The sequence below is a fragment of the Hyperolius riggenbachi genome, chromosome 6 (assembly GCF_040937935.1).
Source record: "Hyperolius riggenbachi isolate aHypRig1 chromosome 6, aHypRig1.pri, whole genome shotgun sequence".
In the NCBI taxonomy this organism is placed as follows: domain Eukaryota; kingdom Metazoa; phylum Chordata; class Amphibia; order Anura; family Hyperoliidae; genus Hyperolius; species Hyperolius riggenbachi.
In genome coordinates this window covers 50,737,056-50,764,396 of record NC_090651.1, presented here as the reverse complement: position 1 = coordinate 50,764,396, position 27,341 = coordinate 50,737,056, and the positions used below count along the sequence as shown (strand labels likewise).

Sequence of the window (27,341 nt, the reverse complement as noted above, 5' to 3'; positions counted from 1 at the left end):
AACAATTTTTAATGTTAATATCTTTTCGTTTTCATCTCCCACCTGTTTTAAAACTGTATTTATTGTTAACCAATTTCATTAACGATGTTTATTGTTATTGAGATTTCGTTATCCACCGGCACCAATTTGTTATCCAGCCGGGCCCCCTTTTTCCTGGTGCCATTTTTTCATGCACCCAGGAGAGTAAAGTGCCAGCACTAGAGGGAACAGGAGATAGACAGACACAGGGCTGGACTCTGATGGGGAGGTGAGAACACAGTTTCTGCTACACTAAAGGGGTGTGGCTTTGTTCAGGGGTGGGGCTTAATCCAGGGGCATGGCACCCTCCCAGATCAATGGCACTCCAGGCAATGGCCTGGAATGCCTTTGGTTAAAAACATCCCTGATGCCTACATATCTCTGATCACCAACATGGACACAGACAGGAAGAGAAAGGATCACAATTAGTAGAAAACAATGCAGATCTGATGTGCACATGACAGTAGGTCATAACAAGCAATCACTTTTTTGCTTTACTTGCCAAAGAAAGTGAGGACAGGTCCTTTTTGCTTGGGATGTGTGATTGCTTTTTGGACTTTTTTTTCAAGCATAAAATGCTGCCAAGTTCCACCAATATAAAATTGTGTCTTCTTCAGGAACCCTTTGGACATCGCCCAACTGAAATGCGAATGGCTGAGCTCCGCCCATCATTAATTGACGCACCTCTCTACCCTCCAAAACTGGTCCTGCTTGGGAAAGATAAAAAAGGTAGTTTTCTGCTATTACATTTTCTTTTTTAACTTTTTGACTGTGTTGTTTATTTATTTTTGGTTCTTTTACAGTACATGTAAAGAGAACCCGAGGAGGGTATTTTAAATCTTAAGAGCACACAGAGTCATGTTCTGAGCATACTCACATGCCTCTGTGTCTCTGTATTGCAGCCTTTAGTCCCCGCGGGGTCTGCTGTACCCCCCTGAAAAAAGCGCCAGGCTAGTGACAAAGAACGCCAGGCTAGCGACAATCTCCTTGTCACTAGCCTTGTATTTACCCGCAACCTGTCATTCTATTTTGGCTCCCCCGCCTTTGTCCCTGCCGCTGTCCGCCTCCGTGAGCTTCCTCCAATCGGAAGCTAAGCCGTGACCCAGGAAGTGCCTCCCAGGTCGTGGCTTAGCTTCCGATTGGAGGAAGCTCACGGAGGCGGACAGCGAGGGGGACAGAGGCGGGGTAGTGCAGAATGAATGACAGGTTGCAGGTAAATAGAAGGCTAGCGACAAGCAGATTATAGCTAGCCTGGCGCTTTTTACAGGGGGGCACAGCAGACCTGGGGGGACTAGAGGCGGCAATACAGAGACACAGAGGCATGTGAGTATGCACAGAACATGCCTCTGTGTGCTCTTAAGATTTAAAGTACCTTTCTTGGGTTCTCCTTAAATTAGAATTTTGAAAGTTTCAGTAAAGACTGTATGCTCCCCACCTTCCAAACATGAGATAAGACAAAGTCTTTATCTATTGATAGTAGGTATTACTGCAGAGCTTCCAGCCATGTGGCTACAGGCTGGAATATCTTCTTATGTGAACTGCCATGTTACCTGCTGCATTCTGTGGGAACCTGGCTGTCCAGGACACACACCCTCACTGAGACACACCTCCTCCATAGGATATTTCAGAAGGCATGGTCATGTTGCAACAGCTCAGCCTACCAGTAGGAGGAAAGAGTGGAAGATAGTCTGTGTTTTCATGACCACAGGCTTGGAGATAATGAGGTGTTTGCTGTTGTTTCCTTCTGTCTGCAAGCTTCCAGACTAAGTTCATGCAATATACTGTAGTATAAGTTGATTGGCTCTCAGTTCTGAGCATCTGTGACCCAATGTAAATCCTGCTGTAATAGGTGATGACAGGAAGCTAGTGAAAGGGCATATCTCGGGGGTATGTGCAGATCAGGCATAGGTGGTTTGGGCACAGGCACAGAATATTAGGAATAGCATTCCCAATACAACATTAAAAACACTTATTGACTCCCCCATTAACATAAAACCTTTACTGGTGCCTAGCTCCAGTCTCTTATTTTATTCCCTAATCTTAAAGCGGAACGGAAGTTAGTTTTAAAACAAACTGTTTCTCTTACCTGGGGCTTCTGCAAACCCCCAGCAGCTGTCCTGTCCTGCGTCAGCCCTCGGTTCTCGCGCTGCCAGCCACTTTCGGTTTTGCCGCCGGGTCACCGCCTGCGCAGCTCTGGCCACGCGTATCCTTCTTCGCATTCCAGTCCGCAATAGCGCTATTGCTGATGGGAACGTGTAAAAAGGATATGCTTGGCAGGACTGCGCAGGCCTCGACTTACAAGTTGAGGAATAAAATGGAGCGGTGGCGGGAGACTGAAGGATTGTGGAGGACCGCCGTGGGACAGGACGGCTGCTGGGGGCTTGCAGAAGCCCCAGGTAAGTGAAACGGTTTGTTTTAAAACTACCTTCAGTTCCGCTTTAACATCCTCCCGTAACTTAAACACGCTGTCACCTCCCACCTACATAAATTCTCTCGCCTAACATCACTCTCTTCCTGATGGTTAACCCTTACCTTCTGATCTAATCTGATCTACACCTACCCTACTCCCAAACCTAACCCTCCTCCTTTGCCCAAACTTTAACTACTCTGCTTAACTATACTCACCTTCTGCCATCTCCAGTGGGATCAAGTTTATGGAGCCCAAGCTAAGCACCTCCCCTTCCCCTACACCCCCATCCCCAGGATGAAAGTCCCCCTCCCCCCGGAACAACGCAGCCAGTACAGTCAAACCTTTCCTGCCAATAAGCCAGTATTGCACCCAGACCACTCTCAACAGAGCCATCTGTTCCAGTACGATGGTTCTTACTATCTGTTTTTAGAAAAACATTTAATGATGGTTCGAGAAATATATAATTGAATGAAATGGAGGCAATTTCCCTCCGTCTGCAGTTCATCTTCAAGTAATCAATGGAATGAAAATTCAGCGGAGGCATATTTAAAAGTATTGCTTTATCACTTAAAGATGATTGAAATAATACTTGAGCTTTATTCCTGCAGAGTCTACGGATGATTCGGAAATGGATAAACACCATCACAACAGCGTGTCATCAGGAACCTATTCCGACTACTCCCCCTCCCAAGCATCATCGGGATCCTCAAATGCACGTGTGAAAGTGCAGATATCCGCTAAAGAGGCTGTGAACAGCTCGCTGTGGGGCAACAGGTCTGTTCAATCCTCGTATTTCTCTACTAATGATTGCAAGATGAAAAGGGACAGAGAGATCATATGAGAATTCAAAAGTGTTACAGTGAGGAACAGGGCTGTTTTTAGGTATGAGCAAACTAGGCCAATGTGTTGTGCAAATAACACTATTCTTTATGGAGTTCCTACATAGTATGAGGTCGGGCACAATGTGGTGTTTTGGCAAATGGACAGCCTTTTACACTGCGGAGTGGCCAAAGGGGTAATTACAAACCAAGGGGCCCTCTCACCAATACTCACACTTCTTCCCTTGCCTACCTTCGTGTCCGTCACAGCCTGGGGGCCCATCTTGCAAGGGCCATAAAACAAGTGTGGTCATCGTGACTTTTATAACCATAACAAGTGTAGTTACAAAAACAACTGATCTGAAGGTCGGATGGACCCATTTATTGGAGGAAGGGAAGGTTAGCAGTTGGGGTCCCCTCGCAGCTCTGGGCCCCCTTGCGGTTGCAGGGGTTGTTCCCCTGTAGTTATACCCATGGGGTGATCTATTGAGCAGGGGCGTAACTAGATATCTCCGGGCCCCCCTTAGAAACTTTGGATGGGGCTCCCTCCCCCGCTTTTTGCGCAGGTAAACTGAGAACCAATTGACTAGTGCTTGAATGTGTTACACCCCCCCCCCCCCCCCCCCGGGAGCACGGACTGTGATATGCAGTTAGCACGCTACGTGATGCACGTTCATGCGCAAATGTGCACGTGGTCGCGCCCAAACCTTTGTTAGCACGTAGACGTAAGCCTTTACGCACGCAAACCTTCGCACGCATCACATCACCTGGTAACTGCATATCACAGCCGTGCTATCAGTTATCACGCTTTTGTGAACCAAGCCCCTGGTGTGCAGAAAACACACACAGAAAACTGACAGATGGGTGTGCTCCCAGCCTCAGCTTATTACACTCACTCTGTCCATCTCTGATGGAGCAGAACTCCAGCTCTGCAGATTCCTCAGGCATCACTACAGTAGGCAGCACTTGGGAAGGGGGTAGATGGGATTGGGGCCAGGCACTGTACACAAGACCCTGCTGCACACTGAATAGGGACTGTCTACAAGTCTTTGTCTACAAAACTTTGTATAATTCAGTGACTGAGCAGATGCAGGCATTAGAACAATTGTGCAGAGAGTGGAATGTTTTTTTCTCTCCCTGTGCCCTTAGTTGTCAGTCTCTCAGGACAGGGAAAAGAACCCCCCCTTGGGGCCTCCTGTGGCTTCTGGGCCTCCATGCAGCTGCATCCCTTGGGTGAAGTCTGATTTGCTGTTTGTAGCTCCGCCCAGGTGTGCAGGGGAGACACGAGACCCCCAGAACATATCATCCCAGGTAATAAGGGATCTGTATACCAAGTTTCGTTTAAATCGGTCACGGTGTTTTCGAGTGATTGCGGCATATACACATACGCATACATACACACATTGATACATCCGATTTTATATATATATAGATTAACATAACAATAACAAGAGCAAACTGATTAGCATTACAGAGACATGACAGGTGCATTCAGTGTACTTTTTTTATGACAAAGTTTTTGTGCTCTGTTTTTTAAGAGCCAGCAATTCATAATTACTAGAAGAATATTCAGTGGAGACTCAGGCTATACATGAACACTATAATATCCCCCCAACCTTACAGAGTTATAAGAATAAAGGAGAATTCTATAATGTGTAGTTCACTTTCAGTTTGGGTCTGTAAAATGAATCTGACCACATGTTTAAAGGACCACTATCGCAAAAAATGTAAAATGTAAAATAGATGTAAACACATACAAATAAGAAGTAAATTTCTCCCAGAGTAAAATGAGCTGTAAATTACTTTTCTCGTTTTTTGCCTTCACTTACAGTAGGTAGTAGAAATCTGGCAGAACCGATAGGTTTTGGACTAGTCCATCTCTTCATGGGGATTCTCAGCAAGGCTTTTATTCTTTACATAGACATTCCCCGAAAAGGATTTATACAAAGATGCTGGCCACCATCCCTGCTTGCTGCACACTTTTTTTTGGCATTCACTACTGCCATTCACTAAGTGCTTTTGAAAATAAGCAAAACCCTGAGAATCCCCCATCAGAAGATGGGCTAGTCCAAAACTTGTCGGTTCTGTCAGATTTCTACAACTAATTGTAAGTGACAGCTATGTAGGAGAAAAGTAATTTATGGCTCATTTTACTCTGAAAGAAACATACTTCTTATTTGTTTACATGTATTTTACATTTTACGATTTTCGCGATAGTGTTCCTTTAAGGGAACCCGAGGTGAGGGGGACCTGATGGCTGCTATATTTATTTCCTTCTAAACAATCCCATTTGCCTGGCAGTCCTCCTGTGTCTCTAAAGCCTAGTACACACTAACAATTTTGATAGGCCAATCATTGGTCAATTTTACCACCTACATGTAGTATGACCATTTACCTATATAATCTGCATAGAATAGAAAATCTGTTTGGCCCTCATACTACATGGAGGTGGTAAAATTGACCAATCATTGGCCAATCAAAATTGCTAGTGTGTACTAGCCTTAATACTTTTAGCCATAGACTCTGAACAAGCATGCAGCAGATCAGGTACTGTGACTCAGCTGCCAGAAGATCAACAGGGCTGCCAGGCAACAAATATGGCAGCCTCATGTCCCTGTCACCTCGGGTTCCCTTTAATGATTGTATCCTTTATGTGATTACATTTTCAACCATGGATGGTATTTCTTTTTTTTACATTTCATATATTATGCTTGTATATTTCTATGTTATATAGCCTAGTAATTAGTTCTTGGTGCCAGCGAAATGAATGTATTTAGGTCATGATCTCCACATTTATAATATTTTCTGGAGTCAGGATTTGTAAGAGTTTCTGAAAGTTGCCAAAAGCAAGTAAGCAGAAAATGCAATGAACCTTTTTTTTAATGCAGAATATTTAAGTAGGATTTGGTAAAGAGCCAAACAAAAGTCCTTCCAAATCTTACAACAGTTGAGAAATGACTTCAGTATGTCACTGCATTCTCCCAGTGTATGTATATCAGCGTCACCTGTTGAGTTGGATGCCGGGTGATGCTGATAGTTTTAATATTAGTGATGTAATATTACCGTAATTTTACTTTAGACTTGCCTGGCCCCCTATTCTAACACTAACCCTCCCTCCTATTGCCTAACACTAACCCTCCTCTTAATGCCTAACACTAAAGCCACTCCTATTGTCTAACACTAACCCTTCTCCTAATGCCTAACACTAAAACCTATACCTAATGCCTAACACTAAAACCTATACCTAATGCCTAACACTAATCGCACCACTTAATACCTTACATTACCTCCTCTTAATGCCTAACACTATCCTTCCTAATGTCCCCTTGTAAAGCCTAACACTACCCGCCCCTTGTAAAGACTAAAACTAATCTCCCCTCGTAAAGCTTAACAATAACGTTCCCTCTTAAAGCCTAATACTAACCCCCCTCCTAACGCCTAACATAACACTAATCCCCCTCTCAATCCATAACCTCCCCCCCCCCCCCCCCTCCTCCTAATGCCTAACACTAAACTCCCTCCTAATGCTTAACTTTAACTTTCCCTCCTAAAGACTAGCATTATCCTAGCCACCTAATTCCTAACACTAATCCTCCTCCTAATCCCTTACACCCAAAGTACCAAAGCACTAACTAAGTAGTCGTCAATCAGCTATTCCAACTACTTATAGCTGATGAGCTAGTCGGACCATAACCTACCTCTAATCATTAGTAGCCAATCAGCTAGTCAAATAAGTATCAGGCCCTTTGTGCGCTTAACTTACCTCCTAATACTAACCCAGGTGTCCAAATGACTGCTAGTTGTAGCTGATTGGCTACAACCATCATTTCCTATGTAGTATCAGATTGGCTACTATCTCCATAACGCTACACCTCACCGCTTGGGTGCCCGATTATTAACACAGGCGTCTTTTAGATGCCTACCAATCCCTGCACCCAAAATGTCCTGATCCACTCCCTCCAATACACACACCTCTAGTCAACTACCCTTACCTTCTTTTTGTGAGCTATAATGGAGAGGAAGGGCCCCTTGCCCCCTCACTGTTGTATACTGTTTAGGTAGGAGTCTAAATATACTCTTAAAGGGCACCAAGCGCCACTTTTTTTTCCTGGTTTCTAAAAACTATAGGAGCTGCCATGTTCCCCCCTTCCCTTCTAGCTGCCCATTATTTATCCAGGGGAAGGTGTGAAGATAGCATCTGTGACTTCTCCAAACTATTTGAAGAACAATGTCCTATGTCCCCACCGTACCTACTGATGAAAATTTTTGTATGCTCTCTGCTAATGTGAGCAATAAAATTATTACATCAGTCTTTAGAAGTAGGGTAATACGCCTCTGTCAGACTTTTATATGTAAAAAGAATAGGTAAAATTGAAGGTTTTTTTTTTTTTTTGTCAGCTTGGTTTTTTTTTGTTTTTTTTTTATTAACCAGCCACATTCTTGGCATGCATTTTAATGTGCTTTTGAGATGTCCTGGGTGCTAAAAATTGTGATTGGTTCACTTTAATAATATTATGGTATTGAAAATCAATATAAGGCCATAGATTCAAAAAGAAGCATAATATACATTTAGCTCTGCCACATTAATTGGATTTATGTGGAAATAAACGGAGGCGCCAAAAGAATAAAAGTAGCTAAAACTTTTTTTTTTAAATGGGGGAGGCAGTGGTGGACTTACCTCCTCCAAGCAGACACAAAAACAGGTTGATATATCAACAAGCAAATGTATTTATTTATACACTCCAAAGGGTCAAAGCAACGCATTAAGCAGGTGTGGCCCCACTTCATCAGGCATAGTGTCTATGACTCAGCCTAGCGCCTCTGGATTTATGCTTTTAAATGCATAAATACTTTTTGCTGCAACAAACTTCCAATCAATTAATATGTTCTTTGTATTTTTCCTGTAGGCTTACTCAGTCTTTCCCTCAGCAAATTGAAACAAAGCCATTACTGAGCCAGCGGGAGTCGGCACCAATAGGCAATATGCAGCAACGCAATGAACGGCAGAATCTCAACGACTCGTTTACCGAGAACTGGAACAACAGCTCGCACTATGATAACACTGGATTTGTAGCGGAGGAAAATGCGGTGGACACTTCAGGAGGCAATCCCATGCTGAATGCAAAGTCAAGAAGTACATCCGCCCATGGGAGGCGACCACTGATCAGGCAAGATCGCATTATTGGTATTCCTCTGGAACTGGAGCAGCCTGCGCAAAGAACCAGTCAAGAGGCCGATGTGTCTCCAAGCAATCCTTGGCAAAACTGGACTCGGACTCCCAGTCCTTTTGAAGACAGGACAGCATTTCCTTCTAAACTTGAAAGCACTCCTGTCAATAGTCCATTGCCAGATAGGAAAGAACATAAGCCACAGTCCCTAGAAAACCCGAGCTCATTCTCTTCAACTCCGCCATGGGAATTCCATGATACGCCTTCCAGTCGGAACATGGGGAATGTATTTTCACATGGCCACTGTCGTCCTGAGTCTGCCAAAAATACCATATCCGTGAGCAAAAGTACAGAAAGGTTGTCTCCGTTAATGAAGGACTTGAAGACAGGCAGGTTTAAAAAGTCTCAGAGTATAGATGAAATAGACATTGGTGCACTCAAGGTCTACAATATACCACTTCATAACTATGACCCAAGAAATCTCATTCCAGGAAGCCATGTCAGACCAGATTTGGGCATGATGCAAGAGCATAGCATGTCTAGAAGTCAGTCTGTGCCCATGCTCGATGACGAGCTATTTGGTTACGGGACCAGTAGAGGGCAGCAACAAAAGCCTGTCGCTAAAAAAGTGTATCAGTTTGACCAAAGTTTTAATCCACAGGGTGCAGTCGAAGTTAAACCAGAAAAGAGGGTACCCCCTCCTTTCTCATATAATCCCGACTACACGTCACAGCAAGCAAAAAGTCTAGCTAAAGATTTGATCAGCCCAAGAGCCTATAGAGGATACCCACCTATGGAACAAATGTTCTCCTTTTCTCAGCCTTCAGTCAGTGAAGATTCCATTCCCCCTCAGTATACAAGTCAAAGTTCAAGGCCAGAATTTATAAAAAGGGCAGATTCGTTGGCAAGTGCCACTGAGATGGCCATGTACAGAAGAGTCAGTGAACCTCATGAACTTCCCCAGACTGATCGGTATGGAAGGCCTCCATTTCTCGGGGCTATTGAACGGCAAAGCAGCATGTCAGTGGCTGAGGCTCAATTCCATAAGAGGAATGGTCGGTATGATGATGACCACACATCATACACAGACATGAAACCTCAAGGAGGTGGTTACCAAGTCAAAACCTTAACTCAGAGAAGGCCTTTGTCTGCCAGGAGTTACAGCACGGAGACTTATGGAACTGCTCAGACCCGCCCTGTTTCTGCCAGGCCAACAATGGCGGCACTACTGGAAAAGTTACCATCTGATTACAATTTGGTGAACTATGGCGACAAGTCATCAGATGACATGAAGGTCAGGCAGAACCCAGGGAAAGTAGATGAGAGCTGCAACAAAATGCCACCAGACTGGAGACAACAGCTGCTCAGACACATAGAAGCTAGACGATTGGACAGGGTAAGTTTTTACTTTTTAATATCATTCTTGTGGTTATTAATATGATTGGGGCTTTTGGTAGTTTAATGAAAAATCGCATTGGTTTAATAAGATCCAACAGTCCTTTTAGGACATGTAGGCAAAATTGTGTTTTTAACTCCTGGGCCCATATGCAACTTTTAAAAGTTCCCAAAAGTTGGTGAAAAAGTACTATCAAAATTATTCTGAGTATTTTATTGCTTGCTGGTGGCTTAAAAGGTATTTTATGACAAGTTGTGAAATTAATTTATCACCTAGGAGAACACTCAAGAGAAAACGTGATTTGAATACAGGCCCTGGTTACATAGATGAACCTACAATAGCAACATAGAAGAGCCAATGGACCCTATCCAATTCACATTTTCTCATACGTTTTCTCCTAGGTGATATTTTCACATCTTAGCAATAAAATTCCATTCAAGCCACCAGCAAGCAAGAAAATACTCAGAATAAATTTGGCAGTACTTTTTCACCTTCTTTTTGGTACTTTTTCAATGGCAGAGTGCTAAAAAGTTATTAACAGAAAATTAAAAATGATCTCCTAGGAGAAAACTTAGGAGAAAAAGTGAAATGGATTGGGCCCAAGGATTATTGTGGTTCGCTAACACCTATTGTGTTCAGTATTCCTTTATTGCTTATATGGCAGAAGCAGTAGAGTGTTGTACCGTGTTAGCCATCAGTAAAAGCAAGGAACAAAGTCCGACGAAGGCTTTTTATAAGTCGAAAGCTCACTGTTTATTCATCTTTAAGTTAGCCAATAAATGGTATCATCCTGATTCAAAACTCCTTGCTTTTGCTTACATAGTTAAATGTTATTCTCAGGAGTTAAAGGATAGCTTTACCATCAATACTTTTGATAGACATGTACTCCCACTTGTTCCAACTGCTGAATCATTGTTATGATTTGGGAAATGAATGGTTTATTTGATAATAAAAAAAGGGCCAACTTCATACAATGGTTGGAGGGACTCCAGATTGCTGTTTATAAGGCTGCCATCAAGTATCATTGGCGGTTTTAGCAAAAATAGTACAAATACAACTTAAGACGCAGTCCTGATATTAACAAAAATGGTTACGTGGCTTGGAGCAGCTGAGTTAAAGGAGTAGGACTGTGCTGATAGCACAATTAACTTGGAGCGATTGAGCTCCAATGCAACAGACAGGAGTGCCATTTTGCAGGTGGTTTAAAGGGACCCTGAGCAGTACCTAAAATAAAAAAAATTCACCTACTTGGGGCTTCCTCCAGCCCACCGTAGGCCACGAGGTCCCCCGGCGTACTGCTGGCTCCTCTCCGGGTCCCGCTGGCGGCTCTGTTACCGGCGACACCCGGGCCGGGTGTCGGGCCGACACTTCCTGGATCTGGCTGCTCTGCATCATCACAGTGGCCGGCATGACAGTCCTGGGCATGCACGGTTTTCTAACTCTGAACCGCGCATGCGCAGGACAGTCATGCCAGCCGCCATGATGATGCGGAGCGGCCAGATCCGGGAAGTGTCGGCCCGACACCTGGCCCGGGTGTCGCTGGTAACGGAACCGCCAGCGGGACCTGGGGGACCTTGCGGCCTATGGAGGGCTGGAGGAAGCCCCAGGTAAGTGAAATGTTTTATTTGAAGTACTGTTCAGGATCCCCATGGCACCGCACAGAAGATAATTGGAGGCGGGGCAGGAGTGCGGTAATAGCGGCATTTGTTTTTAGGGCAAGCAAAACGCAGTGTAGACAATGAAGCTTACACTCGCCTGTCCGCTGGCGCATGTTTTGTCTCCTTAGCCACGCCTCCCCGTCTTCTTTCTAGGGGGCGCTTGTGTCACATGACAAATGCTAGAGGCTGTGCGGCTCCATGGATTTTCAATAGATTTCATGCTGAAATGTACTGAAAATCTGTGTGTACAGTCAGGGCAGTTCTAGGCTACATTGCACCCAGGGCGAGGGTGTAAAAGGGGGCCACACACCATACAATTTTTAAAACATCTTTTCAATTCAAGAATTGCAATCAATTTTTCTGACTGATTGTAACATTTAAAAAATCTGACCAATGTAGCACACACCTGTGTTCAATATTTATCCAATTATGATTGAAAACTCTGAGAAAATTGAATAAAAGTATATATAAGGAAACTGACAATCTACCCTACACCATTCAATTTCTATAAAAATTGATCAGAAAAATCCAGCACTCCCGATAGACTTTTATCAAATAAAAACGGGAAATCCGATCAGATTTATTGCTCGAATGAAAATAAAGCTTTCGATTTTTCAGAAAATCTGATCGTTTTTATCGAATTGCCGTGGACTCGTGAACCCTTACTCTTTAGGGACAGTCACACAGCCACAGGTCACAAGTAGGTCTGCCTACTTACTAAGTAGTGAGTCAGTGACCAGCCGCTCATCCAGGAGGAAGCAGAGACCAGGAAAAAGACACAGGCGAAGAGAGCTTGGAAAGCCGACTCCTCCATGCAGCAGCCCTGAACATGAAATAGGGGTTGCTACATATAAAAGCTGCAAATAGGGAGCAACACATGAAAAGGGAAGCTGATGTCCAAGAGAGCCGTACAGGAAAGAAAAGGTCTGCAGTACAGGGATGATACACATGGAAAAGGGGGCAGCACATGGAATGAGAGGGGGTTGCAGTACAGGGATGATACACATGGAAGAGGGGACAGCACATGGAATGAGAGGGGCTGCAGTACAGGGATGATACACATGGAAGAGGGGGCTGCACATGGAATGAGAGTAGCTGCAGTGCAGGGATGATGCACATGGAAGAGGGGGCTGCACATTGAATGGGAGGGGCTGCAGTACAGGGATGATGCAAATGGAAGAGGGGGCTACACATGGAATGGGATGGGGCTGCAGTACAGGGATGATGCATATGGAATAGGGGGCTACACACGGAATGGGATGGGGCTGCAGTTCAGGGATGATACACATGGAAGAGGGGGCTGCACATGGAATGGGAGGGGCACTGCTGCACTAGGAAGGGAATTCCCAATAGATTTATAAATCTGGCCTTAGGTAAAGGGGCGCTACTGTGCACGGAATGGGGCCGCTTATGGAAGGGAGTAGAGAAGTACAAGAAGACTGACCTGGGTGGACAAAAAGGATGAACTGGGCCCCTCACTGATCTGCATACTTATTCTGCATCAGAGACTCAGACAGCATTTAGAAGCAGAGAATTCAGTAACCAGGCAAGCGGCACAGACAAAGGGAATCAAAAATGTCCCCTACCACATTCCTCTCAGTTCAGTTTTCCTTCATACCACCAAAGAAAAATACGTCACTCTAAGTGAAAACTGCCACAAAGGGCTAATTGACACTCATGTGCGGTGCTGTCCATCATGACACACGGCACATATGCCCGCAATGCAGGTAGCACAATGGTCTATAGCATACCTCCCAACTTTTTGAGATGAGAAGGAGGAACACTTAAGCCACACCCCTGATCAGGCCCCGTCACACCCCTAGTCGCACATATAAAGAGTTCATAAGTAAAATATGTTGTTTTATAATTCAAAGAGGGACAGTTGGGAGCCATGCTATAGACTTTCATGCTACCGTTCACACTGCAGTGTGCATTCCTGTGCGCTGCATTATAACTTGCCCGGGAACACCCTAGCGCACCAGGCACACATTTTCATTCATTTCTTTCAAAGGGATGGAAGCCACCAATGTAGGCGACTTAGAGCATTGAGATGCACAATTCCATGCAATGCAGCGCATTTACAAAATTGGGTTTGTGCATGAGCTGCCCCATGTGACTGAGCCCTTAGTTAAAAAGAATGCAGAAGACACATCCGCCTTCTTCTTTACCCGCCCAAGATGTCACTTATAGACAACCTGCTCTATTCAGGCTGAGTGACTCACATTAAAGCAAACTTGCAGCAAAAAAAAACTATATATAATATATAATGAATTGTATGTGTAGTACGAATAATGAATAGAACATTAGTGGCAAAGAAAAGAGTCTCATATTTTTATTTTCAGTTAGGGCCAGTCTCCACTCGTCGCTTTCTCTGTGCATTTTCTGCACAGAAAAACTGCCACCAGTGTTAATCAGTGGGCTAGTTCGCACTTGAATGCATTTTTCACATGCAGAAAAACAATGGACTGCGATGCAAAAACTGTCAAAACAACTTATGTAGAAAAACTAAGGCACAGAAAAACTGACTGAGGCCCGGTGCACACCAAAACCCGCTAGCAGATCCGCAAAATGCTAGCAGATTTTTAAACGCTTTTTTTTATTTTTATGAGGCGTTTTGCGGATTGCTGCTGCGGATTTCATTGTAGCATATTTCATATATTGTTACAGTAAAGCTGTTACTGAACAGCTTCTGTAACAAAACCGCCTGGCAAACCGCTCTTATCTGCCGTTTTTCAGAGCGGTTTGCGTTTTTCCTATACTTAACATTGAGGCAGAAACGCCTCCGCAATCCAAAAAATGCCTCACCCCGGGAGGATTTGTTTCTTCAAAACGCCTCCCGCTGTGGTGTGCACACCCCCATTGAAATGCATTACCCTAGCCGCAAGCGGCTGCAAAAAAGCTCAAAAAGCCGCTCGGTGTGCCCCAGCCCAGAGTGAGTGAGTGGAGGCAGGTCCTTATATAGCTTCTTTATAATATTGCGTCATATTGTGACAGTTGCAGTTTTAAAGCCACACCGTGTCTTTTAAGCTACAAAACAAAGCAGAAATGCCCCTTTGAACTTTCCCGCAGCAAAAACCTTATTTCAAGCTGTCTCTCACTGTTTCTTTGCTGTTTAAAGAGAAACTGTTGCGAAAATCTTAAAATTTAAAACACATACAAATAAGAAGTGCATTTCTTCCAGAGTAAAATGAGCCATAAATGACTTTTTTCCTATGCTGCTGTCACTTACAGTAGATAAAAGAAATCTGACATTACCGACAGGTTTTGGGTTAGTCCATCTCTTCATGGAGGATTCTCAGCACGGCCTTTATTCTTTATAAAGACCTTCCCTGAAAAAGATTTATACAATGATGCTGCCCAGCCTTCCTGCTCACCGTACACTGTTTTGGTAGTTGGACAGAGCAACTGCCATTCACTGAGTGCTTTTAAAAATAAAGAAAACCCTAAAAAGCCCCTATGAGAAGATGGGCCAGTCCAAAATCTGTTGGTAATGTCAGATTTCTACTACTTACTGTAAGTGACAGTAACACAGGAGGGAGGTAATGTATGGCTCATTTAAGTCTGAAAGAAAAGTATTTCTTATTTGTATATGTTAACATGTATTTTAAATTTAAAGATTTTCGCTACAGGGGTCCTTTAAATGCGTCAGAAAACAATACTGTGTTCGACCAAGTTTGAGAAGTTTGTTTGCATAGATAACAACTGAAGTTTTTTTAACTCTTCCTGTACTGAAGAACAACATGAGACTCTTTTCTTTGGTGCTGATGTTCTATTTCTTAGCTGTACGGCACATACAATTCATTATCTCATAAGTTTATTTTCGCTTCAGGTTTGCTGGAAGTGCTGCGGCTATAGAAGCCAGCCACTGCAGCCAGAAAAATAGCATTATCAGAAGGGAGGTCAGCAGTGTCGGCCTGCATATTTCTCTAGAGACAGGTGTACTTTAACTATGGTGCAATATAACCTAACAGTCCTGTAATAAAGATGACTCTGGCTCAGGCTTTTCCTGTCTGTACGATCTCGGTGATAACAGAATACACTAAATGCAGCATCATGGTTTTTACAGGCAGTTAAGCAGAATGGATCTCTCTGTGTCAGTTCTGTAAGTCTTTCAGTCTTCTTGTGTAATGTATCTGTGCACTATATGCTTTGTGTGCAAGCCTTCGGGGCCAGAATGTGCTTCATAATGTACCTGTGTTTTTGACTTTTTTTCTTTTGCTATGTTTGTTCACCCCGTCTGCTGAGTTGGCATGTATGTTCACACCTTGTTCACCGCATTGTCTCCTCCATTCAGAATGCCACTTATAAGCACAACACTATTAACCTTGGCATGCTGCACTCAGGATCGCTCTCGGGCATGCATGATGGCAAAAGCATGAGTTATACTATGCATCCGTCAGCTAACTACCGAGACATACCTCTCTACCATGTAAGTATACGGGCCTGGCCAACAACCATTGAGATATTTCCTATCTGATTTGCTTTCTTTGCTTCCATTCCTTAGGCCAGAAACCCACTAGGAGCGCTTTGCGATTTGAAAACTCTTGCTAATGTAATGCTATGGGTGGGATCCCACTTGAGGGATGGGATTTTATAAAAATCCCCCATAGCATTGCATTAGCAAGAGCTTTTTCAAATCGCTCGCAATTAGAATTCGCTCCTAGTGGGTTTCTGGCCTCAAAGTGGTATGAAATCAACATTTCCTCTTTGCTCTAAAATATTATTTACAGCATGAGGCCTCTTGCACACTACAGGCTCGATTTACTAAAGTGTGATAACGCTTATCCCGGCCATGATAAGCGCTTTTGCGTGCGATTTGACACATGCAAAGGTTTGTGCGTGATAACTAATGACTTTGTGTGCAAAGGCGGGATATCACGTGATAAACATCAGTATCACGTGATATCACTGCAGATCACGCAAACAGAATGCAGATCACGCGTTATAACTGCACACAGCACATCACGCGATCCCCCCCCCCCCCCCCCCCCCAAAAAAAAACACCTTTTATACACACACTAAATAGTCCAATTGAAAACAGCAGGAAACTAAATGACACACTGCACGTAAAGAATGTCGCGCGCAATGAATTTACGCTGTATTGAATTAACCTCCTTGCCGGCCTAAAAAATCCGGCAAGGAGGCAGCGCCGCACTTTTTTTTTTTTTTTTTTTTTTTTAAATCATGTAGCGAGCCAAGGGCTCGCTACATGATAGCCGCTGAGCGGCGGCATCCCCCTACCTACTCCGATCGCCTTCGGCGATCAGAGTATGCAAGAAATCCCGTTGAGAACGGGATTTCTTGCAGGGCTTCCCCGGTCGCCATGGCGACCGGGCGGGATGACGTCACCGACGTCATAGACGTCGTGACGTCAGAGGGAACCCCGATCCACCCCTTAGCGCTGCCTGGCACTGATTGGCCAGGCTGCGCAGGGGTCTGGGGCGGGGGGGGGGGCGGCTCGGCGCGGCGGGTAGCGGCGAATCGGCGGCGAGCGGCGGCGATCGCAAGTTACAAGCAGCTAGCAAAGTGCTAGCTGCTTGTAACAAAAAAACAATTATGCAAATCGGCCCAGCGGGGCCTGAGAAATCCTCCTGCGCAGGTTACCCCGAACTGTGTTCGGGATAACCGGCAAGGAGGTTAACTCACATGTTTCACAGCACCATTGCTGATTTCAGTACCAAACTCTATCTGCTTAACCCATAATTATCACGTAATAAAAACGCGCTTAGCGCGTGAAGCGCAAGGCCGAACGTGCAATAAAAATTATCAATTGCTACACTTTTCACGCACAACACGCGCACACAATGATTTTAGCTTTAACACGTGATAACTGTGTTATCACACTTTAGTGAATCGAGCCCTACATGCAATTGCAATTTTTTATATGTCTGATTTTTGATTCCGACTAAAAAACGTAGCAGCACGCAGTATGTTTTTTAATCGGAATGAAAAATCGGATCAGATAAAAAATTGGAATCACATTTAGTGTGCAAGAGGCCTGAAATCTACTAACACACAAAAAACAGTTGTAACAGAACAACATTCAAACAATCAAACAGAGCACTTTGTTCTTCAATGGAAAGCTCCTTTCTTCAGTAGGCAGCTTCTGGCCGCATCCTGAAGAGGTGGTAACATTATCTTTTGTTTACATTTTTGTCAGATACATTTAGTAAACATTAGCAAACTACCGAAACTGAGATGTGCTTAGCTCAGAAGCAGAAAGAGCTGAGAAGCGATCACTACTAGATAAATGTAAATATATGAATACAGCAGCTATGCAATGGCAGCTTTCAGAGCAGATAAACTGTACTTTGGGAAATTTTATTTTGTAGACAGGAAATATTACTTGTGCACAAAAGCAAATATGATAACAGTATGGGTAATAAAACATAAGAAAACACAATTTTATTAAATGTTATGTCAGAGTTTTATCCCACTTTAAAGGGAACCCAATTTGAGTGTGATTTTGAGGCTGCCATATTTATTTCCTTTTAAACAATGCAAGTTGCCCGCCTGTCCCTCTGATCCTGTACCTCTAATACTTTTAGCTATAGACTATAGCTAAAAGTATTAGAGGTACAGGATCAGAGGGACAGGCGGTATAGACTCTGAACATGCATGCAGATCAGGTGCTCTGACTCAAGTCTGACTGGATTAGCTGCATGCTTGTTTCAGGGTGGTGATCAGCAGGACTGCCAGGCAACTGGTATTGGGTAAAATGAAATAAAGATAGCAGTGTCTATCACTTTCACCTTGGGTTCACCCTAAAGCCTGCAACCAATTAAAACTGTTTTTTTTTAAAATATACAATAGAGTTAAAGGGGCAGTATGGCAAAAAAAAATTAAAATGTAAAATATGTGCAAACAAACAAATAAGAAGTACGTTTTTTTCCAGCGTAAAGTGAGCCATAAATTACTTTTCTCCTATGTTGCTGTCACTTACAGCAGGAAGCGACAGGTTTTGGACTAGTCCATCTATTCATGGGGGAATTCTCAGGAATTTATTTATTTTCAAAAGCACTTAGTGAATGGCAGTTGCTGAGTCCAACTGCCAAAAAACTGTGTAGCAAGCAGGGAAGCTGGCCAGCATCATTGATTAAAACCTTTTTAGGGAATATCTTAATAAAGAATAAAAGCCTTGCTGAGAATCCCCTATAAAGAGATGGACTCATCCAATACCTGTCACTTCTGTCAGATTTCTACTACCTGCTGTAAGTGAAGGCAACATAGGAGAAAAGTAATGTATGGCTCATTTTACTCATGAAAAGACGCCTATGTTTGCACATCTTTTACATTTTTCAATTTTTCGCCATAGTGCCCTTTTAAGAAGGAGTAGAACCTCTAAGGAGTTTTACCTGTGCACTGTTCCACATCAGCATCTGTCTGTAGCAGATAAGGACATTTTAGCATAGCACATCCTTTCATTTCTCAAGTGTTTTGGTGAAACTGATGTCCAGTTGCTTAGATGCTGTCTCTATGAGCGATTTGAGATGGTTCAGGATGGCAAACACTCCCATTAGCTGAGCTTAAAGTGAACCAGAGATCAACATAACTCCAGCCCCAAAAGTTCATCAGAGTCCCACGTCGTCCTCCTGCAGTCTGCCGTTCAGCTGCGATCATCCTCGGTCGCATCCAGTCTGAGTCTTCTGCGCATAGACAGATAGACAGACAGACACATAGATTAGATGAATAGATGATAGAGAGAGAGAGATAGATAGATAGATAGATAGATAGATAGATAGATAGATAGATAGATAGATAGATAGATAGATAGATAGATAGATAGAGAGATAGATATATACTATACATAGATCATTTGATGTTAAATAGTTGATCTATATATAATAACATATGCAATTTAGGCTGGATTCACAGTAGTCAGTTGCATAACGCAAGCTTATAATGTTTGTGAACTGCAATGCAGATTGGCCATAGACTTTATGCCTGCATGCAGCGAGTTACAATAGCACGATCAGTTACAATGCACAGATGTGAACAGGCCCATAGAATTGTACAGGCAGTGAGTTGGCATGCAGAATTATTCTGCCACGCAACTGAGCACTGTGAACAGGGCCTAACTTTTTCTCCTCGGTTTACTTCTAAGGGCCCGTTTCCACTATCGCGAATCCGCATGCGGATTCGCATAGAAACTAATGTTAAATCACACAGGCAGTGACATGGTTAAAATCGCATAAATACTAACCTATGCAAAATCGCATGCAAAATCGCGGTAAAAACGCATGCGGAATCGCACCCGCATGCGATTTAGTCAGCGGGGAATCAGCAGCGATTCCGCACCGCACAAGTGGAAATGGGCCCTTAATGATATTGTCACAGTTAAATGCCTTTTAACCACCTTAGCGGTATGGACGAGCTCAGCTCGTCCATTACCGCCAGAGGGTGCCGCTCAGGCCCTGCTGGGGCGATTTGGATGAAATAAAAAGCAGCACACGCAGCCGGCACTTTGCCAGCCGCATGTGCTGCCTGATTGCCGCCGCTCTGCGGCGATCCGCCGCGAGCAGAGGCGAAAGAGGGTCCCCCCAGCCGCCTGAGACCTGCGCAGCCGGAACAAATAGTTCCGGCCAGCGCTAAGGGCTGGATCGGAGGCGGCTGTTGTCAGGACATCGGCTGACGTCCATGACGTCACTCCGCTCGTCGCCATGGCGACAAGGTAAGCAAAACACGGAAGGCCGCTCATTGCGGCCTTCCGTGTTACTTCTGGCCGCCGGAGGCAATCAGAAGAACGCCTCCGGAGTGCCCTCTAGTGGGCTTTCATGCAGCCAACTTTCAGTTGGCTGCATGAAATAGTTTTTTTTTTAATTAAAAAAAACCATCCCGCAGCCGCCCTGGCGATCTTAATAGAACGCCAGGGTGGTTAAACCACCAGCAAGCAAAATAGTCAAAATTATTTTGATAGTACTGTTTCACCTACTTTTGGCTCTATTTTACTTGCGACATGCTTAAAAGTTGTTTTAAAAAGAAAATGAACAATTATCTCGCAGGAGAAAACTCTGGAGAAAAGGTTAATTGAATAAGGACCAATGTGGCATATGTAGACAACAAAAGCTCGCTGAGTCAGCAAGCAAGATAGCTATATAGATAAATATGAAAGTTGATCAATAATGATTGCAGGGACTCCATATAGCAGCCTAGGAAGTAGATGCAGCATGGAAGGTAACATCACAAGCAGCCAGTCAGTCAGGAGTAGTGTATACACATCACCCCTGACTGCTAGTTATATTGCAGCAATATTAAATCACATCTAGCTACCTGTTACTTCTTCAGATCAGCCTCCTCCTCCTCAGAGTCCTTTGTATGCTGTGACACAGTAAAGTACTGTATTTTTTGGTCTGTAAGACTCACTTTTCCCCCCCCCCTAAAAGAGGAGAAAAAAGTCACTGCGTCTTATTGTCCAAATGCGGGAGTTCCTGATTTTTGAATGGCTGCCAATACGAACCTCCAACCCACCGCAATGTTGGGGGCTCCCTGTACTGTGCCCATGCAGAGGAGGACACAGGAAGACAAACGGAGGACACAAAGGGGCATAGAGGAAGACACAAGAGGGACACAAAGGAGCATAGAGGAGGACACATAGAGGACAGAGGAGGACACAGGGAGACACAAGAGGTACAAAGGGGCATAAGGTACAAATGGGGCATAATCCACAAGATGCCCCTTCACCGTGGATGCACCAGGTTTAGCATATATATTTTCCCCCTAGTTTTTGTCCTCTCAGCCTAGGTGCGTCTTATGGTCAGGAGCGTCTTATAGTCTGAAATATACAGTATATTTGTGAGCTGTGTGAGGAATAAGGGATGATTTTTAAGCAGGGAGAGAGGGAGAGAAAACTGGGTGAATAAATAAAGTGCCCCTAGCTCTAGTGATAATGTGTATCGTAATATAGACCTAATAGACTAAGTATTAAAAAAAAGTTGTTTTAATTGATAGTGTTCCTTTAAGCTGTCTTCAGCCTATCAATGAGGTTGCTGAGCAAAAAAACTTAATTTGTGGTTTCTAAAATATGATCTCATTACAAATCAGGTTGCACTCTACACCAACTTAATTTGAAGATAATATAAAGCAGAGGTGAAGCAAGTTGAGGTGTAATGTTGTGGCAGAAAAGTAACACTGCACATCGCTCTGAATATACCATCCCCACTGTCAAATATGGTGGTGGCAGCATCATGCTGGGGGGGGTGCATCTCTTCAGCAGGGACAGGGAAGCTGGTCAGAGTTGATGGGAAGATGGATAGAGCCCAATACAGGGCAAACTTGTAAGAAAACCTCTTGGAGACTGCAAAAGACTTGAGACTGGGGCGGAGGTTCACCTTCCAGCAGGACAATGACCCTAAACATAAAGCCAGGGCAACAATGTAATGGTTTAAAACAAAACATATCTATGTGTTAGAATTGCCCAGTCAAAGTCCAGATCTAAATCCAATCGAGAGTCTGTGGCAAGGTCTGAAAACTGCTGTTTACAAACGCTGTCCATCTAATCTGACTGAGCTGGAGCTGTTTTGCAAGGAAGAATGGGCAAGGATTTCAGTCTCTAGATGTGCAAAGCTGGTAGAGACATACCCTAAAAGACTGGCAGCTGTAATTGCAGCAAAAGGTGGTTCTACAAAGTATTGACTCAGGGGCCGAATAATTACGCACACCCCACTTTGTATTTTATTTAATTGTAAAAAAAAATTTGGAATGATGTATGATTTTCAATCCACTTCTCACGTGTACACCACTTTTTATTGGTCTTTCACGTGGAATTCCAATAAAATTGATGCATGTTTGTGGCAGTAATGTGACAAAATGTGGAAAACTTCAAGGGGGCCGAATACTTTTGCAACCCACTGTATATATACAGTATCCTGTGTATTTTTATGTAAATGTTGTGTTCTGGTTTCCTGTTACTGATTGGCCACGTGATGTTCCACACTGCCTTGGTCTGTTTGATGGACTTTTTGTATTTGCCTCCTGTGTTTCTGAGCCACTCAGTCCTCTTTCTGTGCTTTGTCTGTTTCTGTCTGATGTTCTTTGGTTTCCCTTGAAGAGAACCCGAGGCGGATTTTATAAATCTGAATAGGACCAAGAGGCATGTTCTGTGCACAATGACACGCCTCTGTGTCCTTCTATTGCTGCCGCCAGTCCCCCCATGGCTCTGCTGTCCCCCCTGCAAAATAGCGACAGGCTAGCGACAATCTGCTTGCCGCTAGCCTGCTATTTACCTTGTATTTGTTAATCAGCTTCTCCTCCCCCGCCTCCTCTATTACAGGGCTTCCCCGCCTCTGTCCCCTTGCTCACCGCCTCTGTAAGCTTCCTCCAATCGGAAGCTAAGCCGCGACCCAGGACCCCGTGTCTATGGGCGATGCACATTGTGGAAATGACAAAGTGGCAGTGCGTCGTGGTGCGCTTGCGCGGACCAACGGAAATCCCAGTGATGTACTTCCTGCCCAACAGGAAGTACGTCACTGAGCGAGAGTGGCGCTATGCATATGATCTTAACATCACACTCTGCCACACAGTCAGTCATATGTTTGTCATTTGTTGTGGTTAGATTCAGCAGGAGCATCGTATCACCATTGCAGCGCAAAAAATTGATGTAAAACCGGCCTGAAAGAAACGGCACATATCTGCTATCTTTTTTATTACTATTTTTTATTGGATTTATATAGTGCCAACATATTATTCATCGCTGGAAAATACAGTAATTAAGGTTACAGGCATTAATAATAGGGATGATGGACAACGCAATACAGGCAGTAAGATACACAATGTCAGATCATACATTGGAGTAGTCGTCCTAATAAAACAAATTCACGCCATTCTGTGTGAGGTGCATGATCAAGTAGGATACACAACGAGGGAGGGCCCTGCCAAAGGCTTACAATCTATAGGGAGGGGTTGGTGACACGATAAGGGAGGGGGCTGCATCCAGAGGTCCTCAGCAGCGAGAGTTAAGAGCATCGGCAAGGTGGGGTAGGCCATCTTAAAGAGGTGAGTTTTGAGGGCTTGTTTGAAGGGGCTCAAGGAGAAGGCAAGCCTGTTGGGCAGTGGGAGAGAGTATCTCAGGATGTGGGCGGTTCTGGTGAAGTCCTGTATTGGAGAGAGAGATCCCTGGGGTGATCTTCTATAAACCCAGTTCATTCTATTTCCTCTGCAATACCAAATTTGATTCCAGACAGCTTCACCTGCCGAAACATAATCCTCTGGTTGGTTGCTATAGTCAATGCCAATTTTGTCTACTTTTTTCCTATATGTTGCTTGATGTCTGATTCCTGCTCAGTTGATTGTAGAGCCCAGTAATTGTTTTGGTATAAAATATTAACATAATATGTACCTTTTGGAAAGTGGGAGAGGGATATTACAGCTGTTTAATGGTCTACCGGTTACAATGAGCACATATGCGGCTCGGCTTGTAGTGTGTTTAGTGAATATTGTGATAATGCTTAGGTTTCATGTAGAAAGGTGACCAAAATCCTTCTTCCAGTTTACATATCATTGTATATCCTATATTTGCTTGAAAGTTATTTTAAAGAGGAACTCCAGTGAAAATAATGTAATAAAAAAGTGCTTCATTTTTACAATAATTATGTATAAAAGATTTAGTCAGTGTTTGCCCATTGAAAAATCTTTCCTTTCCCTGATTTACATTCTGACATTTATCACATGGTGACATTTTTACAGCTGGCAGGGGATTTCAGTGCAAGGAGAAGCTGCTTGCTTTTTTGGCAGTTGGAAACAGCTGTAATGAAGTTCTTGGTTAGGGTTTCTCTTTAAGTATATCAAGTATATCAAATCTTTTACAGGATTAATAACACACACTGCTTCTAACTTGCTCAGAACTGATTGAAATAGAAGATACAAGGGAACCCCTGATTCTCAAAAGCATTGTGCGCCACACTAAGCCACCGCCCACAACTGCACTGGTCACCTTAAGCCGCCATTTTATTAGGACGCCACCCACAACTGCACTCACCACACTGAACTGCCGTTGTATTAAGCTGCCACCCACAACTGCACCAACCACAGCTGCATCTGTACATACTTAAAGAGAAACTTCAACCAAGAATTGAACTTTATCCCAATCAGTAGCTGATACCCCCTTTTACATGAGAAATCTATTACTTTTCACAAACAGACCATCAGGGGGCGCTATATGACTGATATTGTGGTGAAACCCCTCCCACAAGAAACTCTGAGGATCGTGGTACTCCTGGCAGTTTCCTGTCTGTGGACCTTGCTGCATTGTGGGAAATAGCTGTTTACAGCTGTTTCCAACTGCCAAAAAAAAGCAAGCAGCAGCTACATCACCTGCCAACCGTAAAAATGTCACTGTGTGATAAATGTTAGAATGTAAATCAGGGATTTAAAATATTTTACAATGGGCAAACACTGACTAAATCATTTATACATAATTATTGTAAAAATTAAGCACTTTTTTTATTACATTATTTTTATTGGAGTTCCTCTTTAAGTATGCATAGGTGCAGCTGCAGCTGTGCACGTAGATCACAACCTCCACACTAAGCCCCGCCCATACTAAGCCACCACCCACAACTGTGCCACCCACTCTAAGCCACAGCCCACTGGTCCCAAGCGTACTTACAAACTTCGTTTAGTATATAGGATTGGGGTCTGGCATAGTCACAGGAAGGATAACAATTTTCTATACTGATCTGCTAAGAGTGTACTACAAACACACGCAAATGGTAAAGCAGTACAAATGCAGATGACAGGTAAAGCTACATACATATTTTTTAATTACATTATTATCACCCAAAACAATCTTTAGAAATAGTTTTGAGTGGCTGCCCCTCTACATCCTTCTGATACTACTGGGTGGAGCAGCACTCGCAACTGCAATTCGTCCCAGGGCTGTGGGAAGCCCCAAAAGCTCAGTGTCTACCCAATACAGGGGCCTCCTCAATTGCAGGTGTAGTTTGTCCACACTTGTTATGGGCAAAGGGCGTCATTTAAGGAAGGGGCATCAAAGTATTGCTGTGGGAACTCTGTGACTTGTGGTTTACTGATGCCTGCACGCTTAGATGTTAGGGTGACCACTAATGATCCAATATTTTTCATCCAATCTTACCAAATCTATGTAGTAGAAGAGTAAACTGATGAAATATATTAATTGGGTACTATAGGCAGTTCCCTTATATTAGATAGAAATGGTAAGATTGGATGAAAAAGATTGGCTCATTCGTGGCCACCATGAGGGTTATTAACGGATGTAGTAGTCAATTGGAATCGTTATGAAAAAAAAGCCAGATACTTACCTAAGAAGAGGGAAGGCTATGTGTCCTAATGAGCCTTCTCTCTCCTCACCCCCATTGCCCGTTCCAGCTCAGGATTCCCCGTAGCAACATTCAACCAATTCGGTCAAATGCTGCTATCTCTACCGCCAATGGGAGGCTTCGGAAATCTTCGGGAGACCGAGTGCACTATGGAGCCCCCTGTCTTCGGGAGGACTCGTCTCCCGAAGACTTCCGAAGTCTCCCATGGCGGGGGATTTGAACGGAGGAGCTGCTGCCAAAACGAGGGCACAAGGAGAGGAGAGGGAAGGCTCATTAGTACCCAGAGCCCTCCCTCTCCTTAGGTTAGTATCTGCTTTCTTTTTTTTATTTAGACTCCCATCAGCTTAAATTGGTGAAGCCTCCTTTGGAACCTCCAACAGATCACTTAAAGAGACACTGTAACATCAAAAATATCCCCTGGGGGGTACTCACCTCGGGTGGGGGAAGCCTCCAGATCCTAATGATCCCGTCCTCTGTTCCACGGGGGTCTCGCTGCAGCCCTCCGAACAACCGCCGACAGACCCGACTCTCAATTCAATATTTACCTTTGCATGCTCCAGCGGGGGCGCTGTTGGGATTTCGGCTCCGAAGTAGATGGAAATACCCGATCTCAGTCAGGTCTGCTCTACTGCGCAGGCGCCGGAGACTTGCGCCTGCGCAGTAGAGCAGACCTGACGGCGATCGGGTATTTCCGCCTACTTCGGAGCCGACAGCCGTCAGAGCGCCTGCGCAGGAGCCGGGAAGGTAAATTTTGACGTCACCGCTGTACGGAGGGCTGCAGCGAGACCCCTGAGGGACGGAGGACGGCGTGGGAAGCCTCATTAGGATCCTGAGGCTTCCCCCACCCGAGGTGAGTACCCCCCAGGGGATGTTTTGACGTTACAGATTCTTTTTAAAGGCTTCCCCCTACCAAAAGGTATTCAGTTTCCCAAGGACCTGTCCTGCGCTGTGTAAGTTGATTTCATGAGACGGTTTAATCTGTGAGTATATTTCTCTTTAAAGGCTGGTTATTTGTGAGATCAGGTGGCCAGAAATAGCTTGCCAATCAAGACCAAACGAATGTTTGTTTTTCATCCAAAAGGTCATTCCCTCCAAGAATGAATCATACGCTGCAGCGTGATTCATATTGACAAACAGGCTTTATTATGATTGCCAACAGAACACACAAAAACATTAAGTGCCATTTATTATGGTACGCTGTGCCAAATGCTTATAAATTGCCGCACATGAGGGGCGTTTCACTTGTGTTATTCAGATTCCCACCGCCCCCTCCCTCCCCCTTTCCCACCGCTGGGCTTTTAAAATGACATTCCAATTTTTGTAGAGGTGAAGAAAACAAGCCTCTTGGAGTCAGTTCTATAGGCGTGTTAGCCTTCTAGCAGATTTTGTGGAAAATGTACTAAGGTTCTCCTCAAAAGGAGGACAGTGGAGCATGCTTGAGAACTTAAAGTATAACTGGCCTTTATAGCTGTATTTATACTCACCTGGGGCTTCCTCCAGCCCCATGAGGTGCGTGGGGTCTCTCGTCGTTCTCTCCAGCCTCTCCGTTCTCTTGCAAATCCTCCCAGTAATGCAGCTG

The 27,341-nt window shown here is 44.1% G+C and overlaps 1 protein-coding gene across 17 annotated transcripts in view; it reads left to right on the top strand.

Moving 5' to 3' along the window:
• LRRC7 (leucine rich repeat containing 7) overlaps positions 1–27,341 on the top strand; it is a 503,433-nt gene that overhangs the window by 401,618 nt on the left and 74,474 nt on the right. For 15 of the 17 annotated variants that reach the window (XR_011021947.1, XR_011021946.1, XM_068239239.1 and 12 more), the window contains 4 exons: positions 636–747; positions 3,037–3,202; positions 8,154–9,810; positions 15,763–15,897. Coding sequence is in view for 15 of the 17 variants with exons in the window: in XM_068239239.1 (XP_068095340.1) it covers positions 636–747; positions 3,037–3,202; positions 8,154–9,810; positions 15,763–15,897 (2,070 nt within the window). In the remaining 2 variants the exon portion in view is untranslated. The remainder of the gene's footprint in view (positions 1–635; positions 748–3,036; positions 3,203–8,153; positions 9,811–15,762; positions 15,898–27,341) is intronic. The other 2 variants (XM_068239250.1, XM_068239245.1) reach the window with 1 other exon arrangement.